Consider the following 22,192-nt stretch of genomic DNA (forward strand, 5'->3'; position numbering starts at 1 on the left):
AGAGAGTCAGAGAATGGAATGGGAGATCGTCCCAGAGTAGTGTTCGGTGGGAAGGTGGGATTTTTGGTTCCTCTGGGATTGATCGGTTAGTGTTTTACAGACAAAGAAAAATAAAAAAAGGTCCCCAAAGCCCAGATCTGCCCTGCTACCCACCCCGCCCACCGAGAAAAAGAGCACCAGAAAAATAAGAGGCAGAGAGGGAGAGAGATGGGGAAGGGGTCGTCCCAGGCTGCAGGCGTCTCCCCCCTGTGCAGCGAGCGTGCTCTCGGGGTCGCCACCGAGAGCGTTAAGGGCTCCCCTCTGCCAGCGAGGGGTGAGGGGGGGCGGGGGGAGCGGGGAGGGGCGAGAGGGGGAGCCCCCGATGTCTAAGGGCAAGGGCACATCTCTCTTCCAGCCCCAGAACCCCGGCCATTCAGGGGAGGTCTTCCAGTTGTGTCAGCCGGGGTTTCCGACCCGGGAGAGAGAGGGGAGGTGGCCAAGAGTGCTCCCCTGACCTCCACTTGGCCCTGAGTGGCTGGGAGTAGGCCGTCCTCCACCTCGCCCCACCCCCCGCCCCGTTTCCTGGGGGTGATGGAGACCTAAAACTAACGCCCCCTCACTTCGGGGATCCATCAGAAAGGATTATTGCTGGAAATCCCAATTCCACACTGTGGCGCACGGACTGTGTTAAGGCTGAAACGGGAGCGCCTCTCCCTCCACCCAGAACTAGGGCTCCCCCGGCTCCCCTACCCACCCCAAGACCCCAAAACTTGACTTTCTCTTCCCTTCCTCTCCAGAGGGGAGGTAGGAGGGGAGGAATTAAAATGAATTTGCAAAAATCATCAGAAAATCGAGGCTGCGGCGGCAAAGAAAGGCACATGGAGAGGGGTGGAGGGGAAGCGGAGAGCCCCGGGCCAAAGGCACATGGGAGAGACAGAGCCGGGGGGCAGCCCCCCTGCACGGGGAGAGGATGGGTGGGAGCTATGTACATACAGGTCCTACTCTTAGCCGGCCACCCCGGGGTTGGGGGAGGAGGAAAAACAAGGACAGAGAAAGAGAGAGAAAGAGAAGGTGTGTGTGTGTGTGTGTGTGTCTGTGGGGGGGGGGGGGGGGGGGGTGCCAAGGAGGAGCTGAAAATGGAAGAGGAAAAAGAAAAGCTGAAAGCTTCCCACCACAACTCCCACCCAAGCCCCGCTATATACATTCCTCCCACTCTCCTCTGTGAACGCTTTAACTGATGGGAGACATTCCGCCTCCTCTCTCCCACCCTCCTCTCCTCCCTCTTGCCTGCCCGGCAACTTGCACGCGACGGCCCCTACAAGACCCCTCCCCACCCCACCCCTCCTTTCCCCAGAGCCACGGTCGTCGCCGGCCTGAACGGAGGCCCCGGGCCGGATGGAAGCCGAAAGGCCGGGCCCCGGGCCAGTCCGCTGCAGCGGCCACGAGGTTGGGAGGACCGGGGACGCCGCGGAGCAACCGAGTCCGAAAGATCCCTTGGGCAGTCAGTCCCCAGGTCCTCGGTGGGGAGGTGGGGAGGCTCCCCCTGGCTTACAGTTCTAGGGAGATGCTTCATACATAGTGGGGGGATGGGGGCATCCTCAAATTAAACGGTCCATCGTTCCCAGCATTCTTCTTTTCAAACTCAAAAATCAGGATGAGGAGGATCGGCGAGAAACCAACAAAAAAAAATCAAAACAAAAACCAAACTGAGAAGAATCCATTGTCCCCACCATGACTCTTCCCCGTCTCAGAAGCCCAACGTTCTTCTCCCCTCTTCCCTTGTCCAAAGCACTTCCTCGGGGTCATCTGCGTTCCAGATCCGTGGCCCCTAACGGGCGGTTTCTTCTGCAGGCTTCGGCGAAGGGTCCCCCGGTGTCCGCTCGGGCCAGGAGCTCCGGGCAGTGCCGACCGGGGAGGCGAGCTTGAAAAGCGTATCGAGGTCGGAGACGGCGAGGCGTCCTATTTAAGTGGCCGAGTCAGGTTTCTCCAGGAGTTGGGGGGTGAGGGGGGGTGTTTCACAGGAAAAGGTGAGGAATGAGGAGGGGTCCCCACCCAAAACTGGAAGGGCGGGGGGCAGCCCGGTGGTTGGCACAATAGTCCAGCGAAGGGAAAAAAAAAAAAAAGGAGGGGGGCGGGGGGAAAACGGGGATGATCAGTCCATCTCACCACAAAAAGTATATATATAATATATATATATACACACATATATATATACTATATATCAGAAACCCAGGTGGGGCCGAAACTGTGGTGTTAAATCTTCTGCTGTGGGGAGAGAGGAGAGAAGGGAGACGGTTATAAGGGCTGGTTCGAAGGGGAGCCGAGAAGCCAGGCGAGCAAATCTGGAGGAAAATAAGCAGCGTGTGAGGGAGCTTCAAATCACCAGCGGCCGGGGGAGGGGGGAAGATCAGAGAATCAGCGCGCCTAAGGCCCGGGCGGACCGCCGGGCGGTCTCCGGCGCCTCCGGCGTGATCCGGATCAGCTTGATTGGCTCCACCCTGACGCACGGAGGGTCGGCCGACGAGGACATACCATGTGGGAGTAATGCTACTCGTCACCCTCATCCAAAAACAACTCATCCAACTCCTGCAGAGATTCCTCCCCTTCCTCCTGCTGTGGACACATGCAACCTGTTAGTATAAAGCGGGGGAGAGGACGGGGAGGCGAGGGGACGAGGGTGGGGGGGAAGCTGGACCCCCCTCAGACAGAGGCGCTGACTGACAGACGAGAAGCGAGGGGTGAGAGTTAGTGCCGCGACCGTACCGGGGCGGGGGGAGGGATGCCGGTAGTCGGAGCGCCCTACCGCCTCCATCCCGCCAACCTCTGACGTTAGACTCCGGGACGAAATCCCAAATGAAGGTCCACGGCCAGTCCTTTTTAAAGGGCGACGGGGGGTCGGCCGGAGTCGACAGATGGGGCGGCCGGGCAACCCCCTGCCGTTCCCGGCCCCCCTTCACGTGACTGACATGGCTTCCACCGGGCTCTTCCAAGGGAAGAGGGAAGGTGGCATAAAAAAACAAATTAAAAAAATAAAAATAAGATCCAGAAACTGCAGCCCAGTGAGGTCGGCAAGAGTTCAGTCCAGAGACGAGAAAGGCTGGTCTGCTCCCCCAGGGGAAGCTGCTTCTCACGTCTGAATGAGGCAGGAGGAACTAGAGGTACTGGAGCCGGGCGGGAGTGGGGGGTATTGAATGCGTGTGTACGTGCACATGCGCGCTCCCCATTTGGGGATGAAGTGGGCTTCTTTATGTGGGGCTCAGGAAACCAACTGAATGTCAGAGAAAGCATCCTCAGTTCAACACTGACCCAGGCTGGGAGATCCATCTACGGCACCAGCTTTAAAGCCGGGTTTCAAAAAACAAAACAAAAAACCCCCAAAACTACAAAAAAAACCCCCACAACCAAAAAAAAACCTAGGACCGAGTCTGTCTCCGTCCCCAGCTTGGCAGACCGCAGCACTAGACAGGGCTGGGATAGGGCCCAGCGTGGACCCAGGGGGTCCGAGCAGAATTTACCATTAAGGGGTTTCCCTTCATCGGCTCCATGTCCCCCAGGTCCCCAGATCGGTCCAGTGTCCGGTTGTGGTCCCCCCGTTCGCTCAGTGTGGCATAGTTATCTGAAAGAGAGACACCCCGTCACACCGAGACCCCATCGCTCTCCCATGGCCGACCGCCGTTCAGAGGGGACGATGCACAATCCCCAACTAATCCCCGCTCGAGCTTTCCTCCCGGCTCCCTCCGCCTCTCCCTGGTCACGTCAGGCGAGCAGTCTCTCGCTAATTGGCTTGTGTGACTGATTTACTTCACCAGCCTATCGCTAATATCTCCCTCTTTCAAATCCTTCTGGATTTCAATCTGGGGGAGGTTGATTTCTGTCCCCGAGAAGGAAGCGAGGATCGCTGGAGCCAGGTGACCCGGGCGGCTCTGCCCAGCGGAGGGCTGCCTGGACAGAAGAGTTCTTTCAAAGAGTGCTGACTCTCCCCTTCTAGACTGTCAGCTCCTCGTGGGAACTGTCGGCTCTCTTGAATTATTCTCTCCCAGGACGATTCGTCAGGAAGGTTCTCCATCCTGTCGGGACCACGCAAATCCTGGAGAGAGCAGGCAACGAGAGCCGACCAGCTGGAGATCACTTGGATCAGCTGTGTGACGAGGATCTTCCTGATTTCACAAGCCCACTTAGGGGTTCACTGTTGTCTATGGTATTCGTTAACTGCCTACTACGTGCCAGGCACCGTATTAAGCGCCGCGGTGGATACGAGATCATCGGCTTGGACACAGCTCACGTCCCAGCGTGGGGCTTCACGCTCCGAATCCCTGTTTTCAGATGAGGCCAACTGAGAAGTGACGTGACTTGCCTAAGGTCACAGGACAAGTGGCGGAACCGGGACTAGAACCCAGGTCAGTCCATCGTATTTATGGCACGCGTCCTGTGTGCGCCGTACAGAACGCTGCACTAAGCGCTTGGGAGAGTACAGTATAACAATATAATAGACATGTTCCACTAGGCCACGCTGCTTCTCCTTGCGTTCGTTCCCTCAGAGGAACGGCGGAGGCCATCGGGATGGGTAGGCGGAACTAGACAGCTGCCATCAACCTGCATCAGAACTCCCTGCCTCTCTCTTGCATCCCCGGGTCCAAATGTCCGCTTTTGTTGCCCGGATTGCTTTTCTCAAACATCGCTGTGCGCACATCTCTCTACTCCTCCAAAACCTCTAACGGCTGCCCCTTCCCCTCGGCGACCAGTGGAAGTGGCCTTCTGGGCCCGTTACTCATCCTCGCTCCTTTCCCACTCCAGCCCAGCTCGCATGGGTCACGCAACTCTCCAGTAAAGATGCTCACTCTGCCCCGTTCTCATCTCTCCTGTTGCCGGCACCTTGGGTGCACCCTCGGCCCGGCCCCACAAATCCTCCTACTTCACCTCTGGACATTCGCCCGTCGTTTCAAAACCGGATCTCCTCCAGAAGGCCTTCCCCGATTCATCACCCCATCCTCTTTCCCTTTCTACGGCCATTTCGGCACTTCCGTATCACTCGAGCACCCAGATAGTCAGCCCCACTTGGAGCGCTGACGTACGTATCTTTATTCTCTGTTGCTTCTACCGACGTGTGCTCTTTTTTAATGTCATCTCCCCCTGCTAGACTGCCCGATGGATGGCAGGGATCATTTCCCCTAGCTCTACTGTACTTTTCCGAGGACTCGCTACAAGGGTCCGCACACGGTACGCCCTGAATAAATAATATCGACTAACGGCTGACAAGACCGCTCTCTCGTCAGCAAAGCTGGATGGGGGTTGGGGGTGGGAGAAGGGGATCTAGAAAACCCACCTGATGACTTTGAATTTGGACCCATGCTGCTCATCTGGATCTCCTCCCGGTCGGGCTTCTTATCTAGATGGAGAAAATCGGGAACTCAAACAGGAGAAAATCCAGCCCTCCACTCACCACAGCCCTTCCTTCACACATGGCTATCTCTTCTCGATTCCCAGACACTTCCTAATGATAGACTCCAAGGGAGCTCAGAGCCTCTGAGGCATTAAATGTAACCGAGTGCATTTAATGTAACGCATCCACTAGGCCTCGCTGCACAGGGAAGCAGTGTGGCCCAGTCGATAAAGCAAGGGTCTAAAGAGCCAGAGGACCTGGGTTGTAATCCCAGCTCTGCCACTTGCCTGCTCTGTGACCTTGGACAAGTCGCTTCACTTCTTGGTGCCTCAGCTTCCTCAACTGCCAAATGGGAATTCAATACCTGTTCTCTCTCCATGTGGGACAGGGACTGAATCCAGTCTGATTAACTTGTACCTATCCCAGTGCTTGATGCACCATAATTGCTTTAAATACTGTTTAAAAACAAAACAAAAAAACCAACAACCGGGTAGCTTCATGAAGATGCTGGGAAGGGGTGGGGGGTGGCGGGGGAGACCTACTCACCGCCCAGCTACTTGTTATACCTCAATCTCACCTATCTCGTCGCCAATCTCTCACCCACATCCTCCCTCTGGCCTGGGTCACCCTCCCTCTTCACACCCGACGGACGATCAATCGCTCCGATTTCAAAGTCTTTTAGAAAGCACATCTCCTCCAAGAGGCCTCCCTTGACTAAACCTTCAAGTGTCTCCGACACCCTTCTGTGCCACCCTGCCTTTATTCATCCCCCCTCCCAGACCCACAGCACTTATGTACATATCCATAATTTATGTATATTAACATCTGGTCTCGCCCTCTAGACCGTAAGCTCACCGTGGGCAGGGAACCTGTCCGTAACACTGTACTTTCCCCAAGCGCTCAGTACAGTGCTCTGCACACAGTAAGCGCTCGATAAATAGCGCTCGATAAATACGACTGATTAAGACCGACAACACGAATGAGGGACGAGGGGTCTGGTGGATGTTTCAAGCTAAATGGAGCTGTCGCAGTTTCTCTCTCTTACACACCACGTACCTCACCCTTCCCTATTCCGATCTGTCCCCGGAGCCCAATATCAATCTCAAAGCCCAGACCTCTGCTCAAGAGTTGGGGAGCCAACTATCACTCCCCTAAAGAACGAGCAGAGATCCCGGGCCTTCTCGGAGGCTGTCGGCCCTCCGCAATGCCCTAAGCTCGGAGACGGGAGGGAGGACGGGCGGGGGGCGCGGGGACCGGAGGAGGAATCCGGTGGCTTTACCTGCTTTTTGGTTCCGGTCGATGAGGGGCAGGGTGCTGTCGTCATACGAGTGGCTGCTCTGGCTCCGAGTGGCATTGTTCAGATTCACCTAAGAACGGAGGCGGCGGGTGGGCAAAACGCCCCGTCCGTCACCCGGGGGAGGAGTCGCATTCCCGCCAACCCCGATCGCCATCCGTTTCACTCCTCGGGAGATTCGGTCTCCCCGCCCCACCCCCGAACTCCGATGGCCACCCGCCTCACTCCCCGCAGAAGGCTCTTCCCGGACCGCCTCGTCCCCAACTCGGCCCCCCTCCGGGTTACGGGCCGAGAGGAAAGCGAAGGGCAGGCCAACGGCCTTCCTGCCCGGCGGCGGGGGACGGGCCGGGGCGGGCCGGGTAGAGGCCCATTGGGGCAGAATCCCTCCACCAGGGGGCAACGATGACCTTGCTCGGCCACGAAGGAGAACAAAGAGTTCGCAAAGGCTCCCGGGGGAGGGCGGAGGGCGGGTCCCGGGACTGCTTCCAGGACCCCTGCCGCTAAAGCCTCGGGTCCCAGGGGGTGGAGAGGGAGGAGGGATGGGCAAAGACCAAGGATAAAAGATTCTGGAAGAAACTCCACTCCCACGGGCCCACGAGAGTCCGGTCACTCACCTGGAAGTCCGATTTCTTCCACCCCTCCTTTTCCAGAGGCTTCCGCAGCTCCTTGTAACCCCAGATCGTCTGCAGGACGAGGGCCGCCGCCCGGACCTCCTTCTCCGAGCAGTTCCTGGGTGGCGCAGAGAGTCCGGAGGTGAACCGGGGGAACGAGCTTCGGCTCCGGAGCTACTTCCGGGGAGGGAGCTTCCCTTCGGAAGCCAGAGTCCGGTCCGCCAGGACCGAGGGGAGCCCGGACGGTCCCCGCCTCCCCGGCCCGTCCCCGGCCCCAGGAAGAGGGGGAGGTCCCCCCCTACACACACCCCGCTTTGTTGATCAGCACCAGCTTCTCGATGCCCTGCGTTTCCCGCAGCTTCTTGGCCGCCTCCAGGTTGTCGGCGATGACCTCGTTGATGGTGTTCAGGACGGAGACCACGGTGTCCTCGGAGAAGTTCCGGGAAGAGTTCTGCTGCCCGCCCGGCAGGTTCTTCACCAAGTTGGGGATGGCGTGCTTCCCTGGGGGCCGCGGGGAGGGGCGGAGGGAAGGACGGGGAGCGTGAGATCTGCCGGGTTTCCCTCGGGGGCCCCGACCACGCAAAATCGGAGGCCAGTTCCGGGCAGATTAAAGTGGTTCCCCTCGTCCCAGAGGCAACGGAAGAGGCCCGGAGGCGACGACGTTTGGAGCCCCTCTCTGTGTTACTTTCGCCACCGTCCCCTTCCCGCAGAGCCCGTCGGGAGTTGGCGGAGGAATGGCATTAAGAGAGTGGCATTAAGGGAACCTGGACCCCTCTACCGGGTAGGAAGCGATGCCCTGGTGAGCTTCCCGAGGAGGGGGAAACGCCGGCTCTGTCCGCCCTCCTCAACCACATCCGCCCGGTCCTCTCCCCCGGCCGCCGACCGCGTCTCCCTCACCAATCAGCTCTTTGTTCCGCACATCCACGGCCAGATTGCGCAGGGCCCCCGAGGCTGCTTTCACCACCCGCTCGTGTTCGTTGGTCAGGAGGTCGGCGATAGCGGACAGGGCCTTCTCTTGGCGCAGGGCGGACCGAATGTACCGGCCGTACTGGAACAGGGGGAGGAGACGGGAATGGATGGGCAATGGGTCAGAGCCTCTGCCAACCCCTCCAAATAAACTCTGTCAAAATCAGGCCTGGCCCCATCCAACTGCCTGCCTCTCCTGTTTTGCTGTCAATCACCCCTCTGCCTAGCCCCTCCGTTCGCCACCCGTGATGCCTTTACTGTTCTTGCCGCCCCGAGCCTGGGAATGAACCAGCGGGCCTCGTTACCAATCAGTAACGCCCGAATCGCGGATACCTTCAACCTCCCGGCCTCGCCGGAGCCGCCAGTCGGGGCCCCTCGTCCCCACCCCAGCACACGACCGAGAGGCAAATGGACGGTGCTTGTTTTCACCAAGGTCCTCTTCATTAGAAGAACCAGTTTAGGAACTCCTTCAGAGGCTGGGGTGGCGTGGAGACTCAGGGGACTGAGCGACCGAATCGGGAGATTGGGCGTCTCGACTGAAAATGGCCCTGCTACGTGGCCTTGTGCGACTCACTGAGCCGTGCTGAGTGACTTCGGTCCACCTTCAAAAAGGAGGAAGAGTTAGGGAGGTCTGTTTGCCCTTAGCACCACAATAAATGAGGTCATGCCTGCTCTGCTTGATTTTGACAGAAAGACCTCCCCATTCCCCTCCCTCCTCCTTCCCCGTGTCCCCCCGACTCCCTCGGGCAAGAGTAGAGGGCTGGGCCAGGCTCTCTAGGAGCCCCCCTTTGCTTTTGACCTCTCTACCCCACAGTCTCGCTCCGACTCACCGTCCAGCGGCCGGCACACAGGTTCTGGATGGCTCCGGCCGAGGCCTCCAAGATGGCGGGGGTCTTGCTCTCCTTGAGGAGTGAGATGTATATCCGGACCACCTCTGGCTGGAAGAGCAGCTCATATCCTACCCCGGGGAGGAAGATAGGGAATACTGACAAACTTCCTTTGGCGGGTCTGGCTCGCCAGGACTCGGACGAGGAGATGGGAACCGCAAAGCCAGACACCTGCAATTTCCTTCCCTCCTCCACGGCAGGCGACGTCTCCTCTCTCATCTCTTTCTCGGAAGCTTCCTAGTCACTGCCTCCTGACCTCTGGCCCACTTATAGATTGTAAAAAATAATATTTACAACAGATAAGAAGTATGGTGGAAGCAGCGTGGCCTAGTGGATAAAATACGAGCCTGGACCAGAGGACCTGGGTTCTAATTCCAACTCTTCCACTTATCTGCTGCGTGACCTTGGGCAAGTCACTTCTCTGCTCCTCAGCTACCGCACCTGTAAAATGGGGGCTGTGAGTTCCACGTAGGACGTGGACTGTGTCCAACCTGATGAGCCTAATCCCAGCGCTTAGTACAGCGCCTGGAACAAAGCGAGCGTTTTACAAAATACCATTTAAAAGAAAGCCTGTCTAGGCCTAGGCCTCTACCCTGGGGTCACCCACAGCTTAGACCTGGGCCCTTCTAGCTTTTCGCTGAGTGGAGAGGGGATAAGATGGCAGCGTGGCCAAAGAGCGTTCCCAGCCTCTGGCAGACACCACGCCTCTGTGCCATCAGCAGGGCGGGTGGGCAGCGGGACCGTGTAAGCGGCGGTCGTCTGCACCGGCACAGGGCGGCTTGGGAAGTGCCTGGAACACGAGCAAATGGCGGCCGTCCAGTGGGTGTGTTTCTGCAGGAGGGTCAGGAGGACTAGAGATGGGCTTGGCACTTAAACAAAGGGAAAAAAACAAACAAAATCCCGCTCTCGAGCCAAGCTTGAACAACTTACTGTAGCGCCCCTCTGGGTTTAGGGGAGGCAACCGGCAGGTCGGCAAAGGCTCGGGCAGCGCAGCCGTGAAATCGTTTGGAACGAACGCCCCCTTGGAGGGAGCTCTCAGACCCACACAGCCTTCCAAGTAAGGTTGGCAGGTCACTGCGACTAATATCATGCCTCGGTCAAGAGTCTGGGATGGGTCCAGGCACGCTGTACGGGCCTCAGTCAATCAATGGTATTTACTGAGAGCTTCCTGTGTGCGGAGCATTGTCCTACGGGCTTGGGAGAGTATAATACAACAGAGTCGACAGACGCGCTCCCTGCCCACAGCGAGTGCTTCGAATTACAAATGAGACGGTAGGGCTAGCTTCCAGAGCTGCGGAGAAAACTGGGGCCTCCCCCAAGAACCGACAATGGCCTCCGGCAGGGGGGACCGTTCTCAAAGGGTTAGGAAAAGGAAGGGAGGGAGAGAAGGAGCGGGGCGGGGAGTGCCGCCTGTTCCCAGCACCATCCTTGACCGTCCAAAACCCTGGCGGCCTGCAGATACCCCGCCAGAGGAACGGCCTCAAGTGTGATATCGACCCAAGAGGAGAAGCGTGAGAGTTGCAGAAGGAGCACGAAACCCGCGGCCTGCCTTCTGGCTGGTCTAGCGGGAAGCCCTTCAGGGATGGGCTATTCCCTCTTGAGGAGCTCGCAACCATTTTGGTTTCCCGGAGGACGGAGGGGGAGGAGGAGGAGGAGGGGAAGGGGTAGGAACCTACCTCGTGCGGGACTGGTTCTTTTGGGAAAATCCACTATGTCCGAGGCTGGATCTTCCATGGGTTTTTTCCCTTGGGGAGGGAGAGAAAGAAAGGGAGCAGATGAGAACCGAAGGGCTCCAAGAGCCCCCTTGATTCCCCGCCACGGCACCGCCCCCGGCGACGCAGGGGAAGTCCGAGACGGTCTTCCCGAATCCAGCGGCACGCTCTGCGGGTGAGCCTACGTGGATAAGGAGGCAGAGTAACCAAAGGAAAGCGCGGGCCATCGGCTTCTCCGAGCGGGGGACGGGGACAGGAGCGCGCGGTTCTAAGGAGGAAGGTGAGGTCGGCCAACGGCTGCTGCAGAGCTACGTCTTGACAACAGCTGGCAATGCCAGGGGAGAACATGCCAGGGGCCATTAGTACAGGAGGCCAAGACCTTGCTTCCCAGGCCACTCTCTGGGCGGGCTGGGACTCCCCCCGGCATGCAACTGGAAGGCAGAATTAGGAAGGATGTGTGAGAGGAGTTAGGATCCCAAACATGCCAGCTGGAGGTGAAGGAGCCCCTCAGAGTCCACTCACCTCTGGAGAACCACTCGTCTTCCAGCACGGCGCCCAAGGTGGAGAGGGAGGGAGGGAGGGGGATGAGGGGAGGCGCAAGAGAACACCCGGGAGAGAAGGGGTGGGGGAGACGGACACCGGGGAGGGAGGGAGACGGACACCGGGGAGGGAGGGAGGGAGGGAGGGAGACGGACACCGGGGAGGGAGGGAGGGAGGGAGGGAGGGAGGGAGGGAGGGAGGGAGGGAGGGAGACGGACACCGGGGAGGGAGGGAGGGAGGGAGGGAGGGAGACGGACACCGGGGGGGGAGGGAGGGAGGGAGACGGACACCGGGGAGGGAGGGAGGGAGACGGACACCGGGGAGGGAGGGGGAGAGAGGGAGAAAGACAGAGGGAAGGAGAAAGACAGACAGGGAGAGGGGGAATGCAGACAGGAGAGCAGGATCAGGCAGAAAGCAGAGAGACAGACATAACACGCAGGAGATGGGAGAAGGGTGGGGGAAAAGGCCTCAAATTAGCGGGATTCTGTTTCATCACCTCCCCAAGTCATCACCACAACGACGCAAACACAGGAGCGACGGAGCAGAGCGAGGCGGAGGCGCACGCAGCAGGCCGCACGGCCCTAGGTTAGCCGCTTGCTGATTCCCGGTCAGTCGGTCGGTCAGCCGGGCTCCGCGGTTTGAGTCTGGAGCCTGGACCCTTCCCGACTGCCCTCCCCCGGGAGGGGACGGGTCAGGCCGTACCTTTGCCCTTCTTTGTCCCGAAGCAGCTGGCGGCGTGGGGCCCGGCGTGGTTGGCGCCGGTGGTGGGGGCCTCCTGGTAGCGCTCGGCCTGGGGGATCTCCCGATGGACCTGGTAGGACAGGTTCCGCAGCAGGCAGACGCAGTTCTCCACCAACTAGGGGACGAGAGAACATTAGGCACGCGGGGACGGTGCCCACTCCGACGGCAGTAACGCCCCGGGGGCCTGGACAGCACGACTCGGTCCCCGGCTCTCCAGGGTAGGGCGATCCCACCTGAATGAATTCCACCTCTAGTGCTCCGACCCGGTCTTCCCAACCTAACCTAACTGTAAGAATTCATTCACTGTCATATTAACTGAGCGCTCACTAACAACAGCGGTATTTGTTAAGCACTTACTTTGTGCCAGGCACCGTACTAAGTGCTGGGGTGGATAGAAGCAAATCGGGTTGGGCACCGTCCCTGCCCACCCTGGGGCTCACGGTCTCAGTCCCTATTTTACAGATGAGGGAAATGAAGCACAGAGAAGTGACGTGACTCGCCCAAGGTCGGACGAGCGGCAGAGTCCGGCTCAGAACCTTCTGACACCCGGGCCTGTGATCTAGCCACTCTGCCGTGCTGCTTCTCTACAGTCTGTGCAGAGCACCGTGCTAAGCATTCGGGAGAGTACAATATACCAATAAACAGACATCCCCTGCCCACAACGAGCTTACAGTCTAAAAAACAACAATAATAATGATGGCTTTCTTCAGCGCTCACTACGGGGCAGGCCCCGTACTATGTGCTGGGGCAGATTCGAGATCAGCAGGGAAGACACGGTCCTCACCCCACAAGGGGCTCCCAGTCTAAGGAGAAGAATCTCCGGTTTACTGATGTCCCCTGACCTAGTCTGTTCCATCTCCGACCCCTCATTCACACTCCCTCCCCACCGTTCGACCGGGCACCCTCCCCGCTCCCCAGATCCCACAGCTCTCCCCAGCTTCAGAGCCCAGCTAAAATCCCAGCTCCTCCAACTTCTTCCTGGAATAACATCCCCAGCGCCCCAGGCTGTACAATCCCACCAGCCATTTCTAGCACGTGTATATTTACCATCCCCGTCCTCGGCATATGTGTGCAAATCTATTCAATTGAGCGGCCGATTATTTCGATGATTCTAGTTGTGAGTTTTTTTTATGCCACAAGAGCCCTTGGGAGCAGGAAACATTTCACTTCTGGGGCGGGGGGGGGGGGGGGGGGGGGGGGGGGAGGGCACTTCCCAACCCCGCTCACGACAGTGGCCTGCACCTAGCGGGTGCTCACTAAGATACTAGAACAAACTACCTTCACCTCCCTTTGGGAACCAGGACCCGAGTTCAGTTCACCTCCCCCTTATGTGGTCGGGTGGTCTGGGAGGCAGAGGTTCTCATCCCGGCTCCGCCACTTGTCTGCTGGGTGACCTCGGAAACTCTGGGTCCTCAGTTTCCTCATCTGCAAAATACCTATTCTCTCATCTGCTTAGACTCTGAACACTACGTGGGACCTGAGTATCGTATCTATTCCAGTGCTTAGTATAGGGCTTGACACATAGTAAATACTCATTAAATACAGCAAACTATTGTAATGTCTTCAAAGGGGCAGGGGAAAAGGAAAAGAGCTGCTTCCTTTCCCCGGGCAGGGTGCAGGGTTGACCCCCGCCCCGGCCCCCCGCCATCTCTTCTAAATTCCTGGGGCTGCAGAGGGGACATGAAAACCAGAAGATGGAATAAAAGGAGCGGAGGCATAGTGAGGTTTTTAGGATACGAGTTAAACATAGGGTAATAATAATAATGATGATGGAATTTGTTAAGCGCTTATTATGTGCCAAGCTCCGGTCTAAGCGGTGGGGGAGATACAAGGTAATCAGGTTGTCCCATGTGGGGCTCACAGTCTTAATACCCATTTTACAGATAAGGTAACTGAGGCACAGAGAAGTTAAATGACTTGCCCAAAGTCACACAGCCGACAAATGGCGGAGCCGGGACTAGAACCCACATCCTCTGACTCCCGAGCCCGGGCTCTTTCCGCTAAAACACACTGCTTTCTCCCAGGGCAGCAGTGTGGCCTAGTGGAAAGAACACGGGTCCGGGAGTCAGAGGACCTGGTCGCTAATCCCGGCTCCGTCACCTGTCCGACGAGTGACCTTGGTATCTGTTAATCAATTACTACGTGCCAAGCACGGTCCTAAGTACTGGGATAGATACCCGATAACCTGGTCCCTTTCGGGGTTCACAGTCTAAGTAGGAAGGAGAACAGGTATCATATTCCCATTCTGCAGATGACGAAACTGACACGGAGAAGTTAAATGACTTGCCCAAGGTCACACAACAGGCAATTGACAGAGTTGGAAATAGAACCCAGGTCCCCTGACTCACAGGCTGATGTTCTTTCCACCAGGCCACGCTGCTTTTCAAGCCACTTCACTTCTTGGGCAAGCCACTATACTTCCCTGAGCCTCAGGTACCTAATGGGGATGGCAACATCTGTCCACCCTCCAATTCAGACTGCCGGTTTCCCGCGGAACAGAGACCGTGCCTGACCTGATCGTCTTTTACCTACCCCAGCGCTTAGTACAGCGCTATTCGGCGCCTAGTAAATGCTTGACCAGTACCATTAATGAATGAAAAAACACACCAAGAAAACATCCCTTTCCGGGGCTCCCATCTCTCCCGTCTCACCTTGCTGTCGGAATCTTTCTGCCCTATCTCCGCCTGGACGATGAAGATGAGGGCGTCGACGAGCCCGTCGCACTCCCGGAGCTTGCGGCGAGCCTCGCTCCGCTCCGAGCTGACGTTCCTGCGGGGAGAGGAAGAGGCCGAAGAGGAGCTGAGGCGGCCGGCCTCAGAGCCCTACCCGGGAGCCCCCGCCCGTGCCTGGATTTTGGTTCCTGCGCGTTTGTAGGTCGGAGTCCCGCCCCAGCCCGCCGCGTACCTGAGGCAGCCGGCGGTGTTGGTGAGCACCGACTCCCATTCGATGTGGCGCGGTTTGCAGTCCTCGTTGGGTTCTCGCTCCCAGCCGGAATGGGGGATGATCACCTCGTCCGTCAGGGCGTGCAGCGCGTGATCCACGATCTCCATCTTGATCGAGTCGTGGGAGGAGAGATTCCACAGCGTGCCTGGAAGAGACGGGTCCCGTGAGCCCCCGCGACCCGCGCCCTCAACCACCCCGCTACCCCAACGGCTCCTCGAGGGCAGAGATCAGGAGGTCTATTCCCCGGCGCCGAGTCCGGACTCGAAAAACGCCGACGGGCGAGCCCTCCCGACCGCAGGGTCCGCGTGGGCGGGGATGGCAAGGAAGCAGTGTGGCCTGGTGGAAAGAGCACGAGGTCTGAGAGTCGGAGGACTTTGGGGCTAATCACAGCTCCGCCACTCGTCTGCTGTGTGATCCTGGACAAGTCACTCCTACCCCAGCGCTCAGAACAGTGCCTGACACACAGTAAGCCCTTCACAAATATCATCATTATTATTATTATTCTCTGAGCCTGTTACTCCGTCTGAAAGATGGGGACAAAATCCTACTCTCTCCTACTTACAGTTGTGAGCCCCGTGCTGGACGGGGACCGCATCCATCCTTGATCGTCTCATATCTACCCTAGCGTTTAATATTCATTCATTCATTAGTATTTATTGAGCACTTACTATGTGCAGAGCACTGTACTAACCTAGCTAACTTACCTAGCACATGGTAAGCAATTAAGTACCAAAAGAAAAAAAAATAGGGGGGACTGGAGTGGGGGATGGGGGAAAATGTGTCTACTGATTCTGTTGTTTTGTCATTTTTTTTTAAGATATCTGTTTAACATTTATTAAGAGTCAAGCACGGTTCTAGATCCAAGTTAATCAGGCCGGACACAGACCCTGTCTCACACGGGGCTCACAGTCTAAGTCGTGGAAACTGAAGCCCAGAGCTGTGAGCCCCACTAACGTCACACAGCAGGCAAGCGGCAGGGGTGGGATCAGAACGCAGGTCCTCGGCTCCTCTAGACCGTAAGCTCGTTACGGGCAGGGAATGTGCCTGTTATACTGTTACAGGGCACTCTCCCAAGTGCCTGCACCCAGTAAGCGCTCGATAAACGCGACTGACCGACCCAGGCCGCGAGGCGACACTGCTCGTCTTCTCCCAGGTGCTTCCCCCAGTGCTCTGGCACACGGAAATACCACAGGCGGATCGACCGACGGGCCGCCCGTCCCAAGACACTAGCCGGACGGTCGAAGACACGGTCCCCCAACTCCCGGTCCCCACCCTGGCCCCTGGCAGGACGTCTTCTGAGCGGCTCCCCGCCCTCAGCCCCAGGAGGGCCGTCTTCCTGCCCCCCGCCACCCCTCTGCCCCGAGGCTCACCGGTGATGACTTCGGTGAGGTCCAGGTCCCGAGCCTTGCGCAGCAGGCGCACGAGGGCGGGAACGCCGTCGCAGTTCTTGATGGCCACCTTGTTGTCCTGGTCCCGGCCGAAGGAGATGTTCTTCAAGGCTCCGCAGGCCCCGTGGTGCACCTCCTTCTGGGGATGGTCCAGCAGCCCCACCAACACGGGGATGCCCTTCAGCTTCCGCACGTCCGTCTTCACCTTATCGTTGCGGTAGCACAGGTGCTGCAGGTAGGCCGCGGCATTCGACTTGACCGCGTCCAGGCGGAAGCCCAGCATGGCGATCACCTCGGGCAGCTCCGGCTGCCGCCAGTTGGGGGGCGGTGGGCCCCCTTTGCGGAGGCTGTCTAGGCTCGCCAGGCTGCCCCGCTCGTGCTGGGCCAGGGGAGCCCAGTAGTACTGGTCGGAGGGCACCTCCTCGCCGATTATGTCTTCGTAGCTCCTGGAGGGGACCGGAGGGAAGGGGGAGAGGGTTAGACCCTTGGGATCTGACAACTCACCTCCCTGGGTCCCCCCAAACCTTCACCCTACATTGCCCGGGCTGGGGAGACGTTGGCGGGGGTGAGGAACTCACCCCATCACCCCTCCCCCAGATCTACTCCGCCCTTGGCTGTGTACCGCTTCGGCACTTCGAGACAACTCCAGACCTGTGGCACTTGGGGTCATAACCTTATACTCTTCTACGCCCCCCATCCAATCCATCAGTGGCACTTACTGAGCACCGACCGTATACAGTACTAAACGCTTAGGGGGGTACACTATATCAGAGTTGGCAGGCACAACAAGCCTAGTCTAGTGGGGGAGGTGGACACTGATGTAAATGCATGCCAGCTACGTACATTAGTTCTGTGGAACTGAGGGAGGGGTGAATGAAGGCTGCGAATCCAAGAGCAAAGATGACACAGAAGGGAGTGGGAGAAGGGGAAATGAAGGCTTAGGGAAGGCCTCTTGGAGACAGGCCTACCTTAGCAGTTGTGGAGAGTGATTGTCAGTTAATCTATCCCTAATCTAGTTAATGCCCATCTTACCCCGTAGACTGTAAACTCTTTGGGGATCGTGTCTACCAACTGTTGTTGGTACACTCCCAAGCACTCAGTACGGTGTTCTGCACACGGTAAGCACCCAATAAACGCCACGGATCGAAGGAAGAGAAGTGAGGTCCGGCTCCCCCGAGCCCAGTGAGCCCGGCTGGCCGCGAGGTCGGTTTGTTTTTTTCCACGGCAACTCCTCCGGGTCTGGCCTTGCCCTGTGTGTAGACTGCTTTAGCGTTGGGCGTGCCTCCCGTTTACTACCTCTAGGTCTCACGGAAGTTAAAAACCAATCTGGGGGCCCAGCGACGGCTCGTTCGTCCGAGAGCCCTTTCCGGCCCGTGGCGTCGCCTCGTACGGAGAGCGTGGCCTTTTGGCCCGGAAGATTATGAGACCCGGAGAAATCAAAGCCTGGCCCAAGGTCACGCAAGTCGGCAAAGCAGCTGGGAGGGGAACTTCGTGACCTCAGATTAGACGGGATACGAGGCGTTGGCACAGGAAGTAGTCATGGGGCGAGGAGACTTCGGCAGGCTGCGGGTTCCGGCTTTCCCCCGCTTTCTTTCAGGGGAAAAGTTAAGGTCCGAGGAAGGGCAGGGGAGATGACACATCACGCCAACTCCTGACCTCTGGACCAAGGCTAGCGTGAGATGTCACTAGATTGTACGATCATTATGGGCAGGGGTCATGTGTATCGACTCTGTTTTAGGGTACTCCCCCGAGTGCTTAGTACAGAGCTCTGCACCCAGTAAGTGCTCAATAAATACCAATGACTGATGGCTGACCCTAATGAGCCCGTAGTCAGCTCCCCGCCCTCCTCCACCCACACATTCACACGTGTCTCTACAGGCCCATTTCCTCTTAACTACTATCACCTTGAGGGGGTGTCTGCCCTTTGGGATCGGAAGCAGAGAGGATGAGAGGCCCCGCTCAAAAAAGGCAAAGGGCACCCCGAGTTGGGCTTCTCACTTGGTAGGACACCGGAGACGATTCCCTCTGGCCTCAGTACTAGCAGCCAGTTGCCTGAGGAGGGAGAGTCTGTTACACCGGAACGGGCTTCCCACCCCTAGGATGACCTCACTTCAATCCGGGCCTGCCCACCTAGGAGAAGAGACGCTCCACCGGCCTGACCGGGACCCGGGCACGCTTCAAGACTGTGCCCGGCTAGGCCCCTCAAGGGTCACACAGACATCCTTGGTCTAGTGAGACGGGCCTGGGAGTCAGAAGGATCTCCAGCTCTACCACTTGGCTGAGCGACCTTGGGCAAGTCGCTTAATTTCTCTGTGCCTCCGTTACCTCATCTGTAAAATGGGGCTTAATGCTGTGACGCCTGTGTGAGGCACGGACTGTGTCCAACCCGATCGGCTTGTATCTTTCCCAGTACTTAGAACTGTGCTTGACACATAGTAAGCGCTTAACAAATGCCGTGTTATTATCATCCGCAAAAGGCTTCTCAGAAAAAATTCGTCTTTCCCTACTAACCCACGGTTCCCCTAAACGCTATGTCTTAGAGCGGGGCCGGGGGGGCTCAGGAATTCTTCGGGAATTATCCACCTTCAACCTGCCCTTCTCCCTTGACACTCCCAATGTCCACGTTTAGACTGCCTTTCCCTCCGGGATTCACGGGTTCCTAGATTCCCTCACCAGCCCCCTCTCAGAGCCTTCGAAGAGCTAGGAGAGGGTCCGGAGAGGGGCAGTGGGGTGCCAGCTTCCCCACAAGAAGCTGTCAAAAACTAGTTCCGGAACAGAAAGACCCTAAATGCTATTCCTGGAGGGACTCACGTGGTCAGACCCCAGTCTGACACTGGCGTCTGGTTCTCCGTTCTCTGGATTCCCGCGGTAGCCCCTCGGAGCTGTAAACCCACAGGCTATTCCGAGTCGCTCCCAGAAGTCACTACCCTCTCGAATCGCCGCACAGAATCCTCGGAATCAGGTAACCGGAGCCATCGCTACGGGAGGGCCTCCCCCGGCGGCCCCAACTCCCGGCCCTGCGTGTTTCCCCGGCCTCACTCCTTAAGCCCAAACGGGAACCAGCAGAATGTTCTCGTTCAACGAGCAGATTCTAAAGCCAGACCCAAGCGATTCTGGCACCAGCCCAGGGCTCTGACCCATCTGAACAGAAACCTGTCTGTCCCCGGGCACCAGCTGCCCCGCCCCCGCAACACGGACCCTGTTCGTTGTCCCGTTCCTCCCCCCCGCCCACCCCCCACCTGGGGCCAGACATTCCTCTCCACTGAGGAAACAGCCCAGTTCCCAGGGCCAACACCCCGAAGGTCAGGAGCTGTTCGAGACTGCCCGGGGCCGCCCATCGGGGCAGCACCAGCTTAACCCGATGTCCCTTCGACAATAAAGGGTGAGTCAGGGATGAGAGAGGAAAGCCCGTCCCAGAAAAGAGAGTAAGCAGGGCTGGGGCGGGTGACTCGAACAGGGACTAAAGGACTTTGCTCCCAGTCTTGCCCTTTGATTGCTGGGGACACCCACGATGGGATCAAGGCCCTGGAGCTTGTGGGGTCCGGGGGAGACGGAAAGATGGAGACGGCATCTCTCGCTGCTCCCGTAATTTCCCCTCCCACCCCACTGGGGTCTGCCATTCCCAAGCTCCCGTTAGCTACCTCCCTTTCCTCCTTTAGGCCCTTGGATCCTATCTCCAGCCACCCAGTCTTTCCCAACTGACCAAAGGAGAGGTCTGCGGGCCGGCCCGTTTCTAGGCCCCCGTAATCCCATTTGAGAGCCCGGTGTCGGCGTAGAGAGGACGCTCCTCTTTGCGAATGGGAAAAAGAGTCAACTGTTCTTCAACCCAACCCCGGCATCACGAATGCCCGTTCGCTCGGTGAGGAACTTTAGAGCCTCCCAGAGGCGGAGAAGCCGTAACCTCAGGCCAGGGGGAGCGGGACATCCATCGAGAGAGAAATGTCCAGTAGCGACGAAGATAACGCACTGTGGGGCCACTCTGCGTTGAGCTCAACTCCTTGAGCTCTGAAGGCTAATTCACACCCCGGCCCTCACACGGCTCCCCGGCACAAGCAGATGACCACGTCGAGGTGGACGAAGAAAGCTCAGGTTAGAAGGAGGCGGCCCCCCACCCTCTTAAGCTTGATGTGGGCAGGGAATGTATCCTTTTATTGTTGCACCGTACTCTCCCGAGCGTTCAGTACGGTGCTCCACGCACAGTAAGCGCTCAATAAATACGACCGAATGAACTGTCCTCTCCCACAGCAGTCGGGCCCCCCACGGGCGGGCCTCCCCGGTCCCCTCCCGCCGTCCGCGAGGGGCCGAAGGAAGGGTCTCCCCTTCCGGCCCCGGGGCTCCGACCGCGCCCCCTCCCCTCACCTGAGCCGCCGGCGGGGGTCGGAGGGGGTCCCGGTGCGGCGGGCCGTGCCGTATTCGGGCATCAGGCCGTAGTCCAGCTCGTCGTAGCCCACGCTGCGCTGGTCATCCTCCAGCCCGTAGGGCTCCGGGTGGAAGCGGTGCAGATCCATGCTGCTCCCGCCCACCCGCACCTGGGGCTGCGGCCCGTAGACATCCTGCCGGCTGGGGGCCCGATAGCCTTCCATGCTGGGCCGATAGCGCTCCTCGATGCGCGTCACCCGGGACAGACTGCCGTAGTTGTCGCCCCCGCCCGGGTAGCCGTCCTCGTAGTGGCGGCCGTAGCCGTCCGGGGGGTAGTGGAAGTTCCGGGGGAGGGTGGCGGTGCCCGCCTGGCCCACGTAGGGGCCGGGCCCGCCGTTGCCGTTCTTGCGGAAGTCTCGGCCCAGGGTCTGGATGTAGTTGTTGGAGACGGAGGAGCCGTCCGCCGGGAGCCCATCGGGCCCCACCGGGACCTGCTGGACCGTCCGCGTCGTGACCGTCTTCACCACTTTCTTGACCTTGGCGACGGGCGGAGGAGGAAACGGAGCGGTGAGGAACTCCTCGTCTCCGCTCTCTAGGGCGGCGAGGCCCCGCTTCGCCCCACATCCCTCCCTCGGCGCTCAGCTTCCCTCTCCCTCCCACGGCTGACTTTCCACCGGTCAACTCTCACCCAAGCGCTTTACGGTGCTACGCCCGCGGAAAGCGCTGAATAAATGCCATTACTGTTCCCACTCACCACCTGCACAACCGTGGGCCCGAACCCCCTTCCGTTGCGGGCTCTTTCCCTGCAACCCCCACCCAACTCACCGTGGTCTCGGTTCGCCGGGTGGTACCGTCGTCGGAGGTCTCCACTGAGACGACGGACATGGCTCCTTCGGGGTCCTCCTCAGTGTAGGTCTCCACAATCTGCCCTGGCTCCTGCATCCTGGGAATGGTACTATACAGTAGGTGACTGTGATCCTTTGGGGGAGAGAGGAGAGGAGACTGAAGAGTCCCTGCCAGGCCTCAGAAATGGACAGCTGGCTCAATGAAGCAGCGTGGCCTAGGGGAAAGAGTCCGGGCCTGGGGTTCGAATCCCCCCCGCCGCTCGCCTGCTGTGTGACCTTGGGTAGGTCACTTCATTTCTCGGGCCCTCAGTTTCTCTCTCGGGAAAACGGAGATTCGATCCCTGTTCTCCCTCCTACTTCGGACCGTGAACCACACGGGGCACGGGGGCCTGTGCCCGACCTGATATGCTGAATCCACCCCAAGCCTTGCTGCAGTGCTCGGCACATAGGAGGGACTTAATAAATATCACGATGATTATTATTTCAGATAGGAGGACATCCCTCAGGAGGTGAGAAGCGGAGGCAGTCTCTTCCCCGCCCCCGCCTG

General features: G+C 58.6%; 1 protein-coding gene across 6 annotated transcripts in view; it reads right to left on the bottom strand.

The window, feature by feature from the left end:
- Positions 1-1,680: 1,680 nt before the first annotated feature.
- The window catches only part of CTNND1 (catenin delta 1), a 50,450-nt gene continuing 29,938 nt past the window's right edge, over positions 1,681-22,192 (bottom strand). For 3 of the 6 annotated variants that reach the window (XM_029059613.1, XM_029059620.1, XM_029059615.1), the window contains 17 exons: positions 21,626-21,778; positions 20,801-21,336; positions 16,424-16,887; positions 15,015-15,198; positions 14,762-14,879; positions 12,072-12,225; positions 11,352-11,369; positions 10,794-10,862; positions 9,061-9,188; positions 8,162-8,312; positions 7,573-7,765; positions 7,268-7,382; positions 6,639-6,726; positions 5,303-5,365; positions 3,495-3,595; positions 2,512-2,592; positions 1,681-2,244 (listed from right to left, as the gene is read on the bottom strand). In XM_029059613.1, the coding sequence (XP_028915446.1) occupies positions 2,527-2,592; positions 3,495-3,595; positions 5,303-5,365; positions 6,639-6,726; positions 7,268-7,382; positions 7,573-7,765; positions 8,162-8,312; positions 9,061-9,188; positions 10,794-10,862; positions 11,352-11,369; positions 12,072-12,225; positions 14,762-14,879; positions 15,015-15,198; positions 16,424-16,887; positions 20,801-21,336; positions 21,626-21,778 (2,601 nt within the window). In that variant the 3' untranslated portion in view covers positions 1,681-2,244; positions 2,512-2,526. The remainder of the gene's footprint in view (positions 2,245-2,511; positions 2,593-3,494; positions 3,596-5,302; positions 5,366-6,638; positions 6,727-7,267; positions 7,383-7,572; positions 7,766-8,161; positions 8,313-9,060; positions 9,189-10,793; positions 10,863-11,351; positions 11,370-12,071; positions 12,226-14,761; positions 14,880-15,014; positions 15,199-16,423; positions 16,888-20,800; positions 21,337-21,625; positions 21,779-22,192) is intronic. The other 3 variants (XM_029059616.1, XM_029059618.1, XM_029059617.1) reach the window with 3 other exon arrangements.

The sequence above is a fragment of the Ornithorhynchus anatinus genome, chromosome 3 (genome assembly GCF_004115215.2).
Source record: "Ornithorhynchus anatinus isolate Pmale09 chromosome 3, mOrnAna1.pri.v4, whole genome shotgun sequence".
Lineage (NCBI taxonomy): Eukaryota > Metazoa > Chordata > Mammalia > Monotremata > Ornithorhynchidae > Ornithorhynchus > Ornithorhynchus anatinus.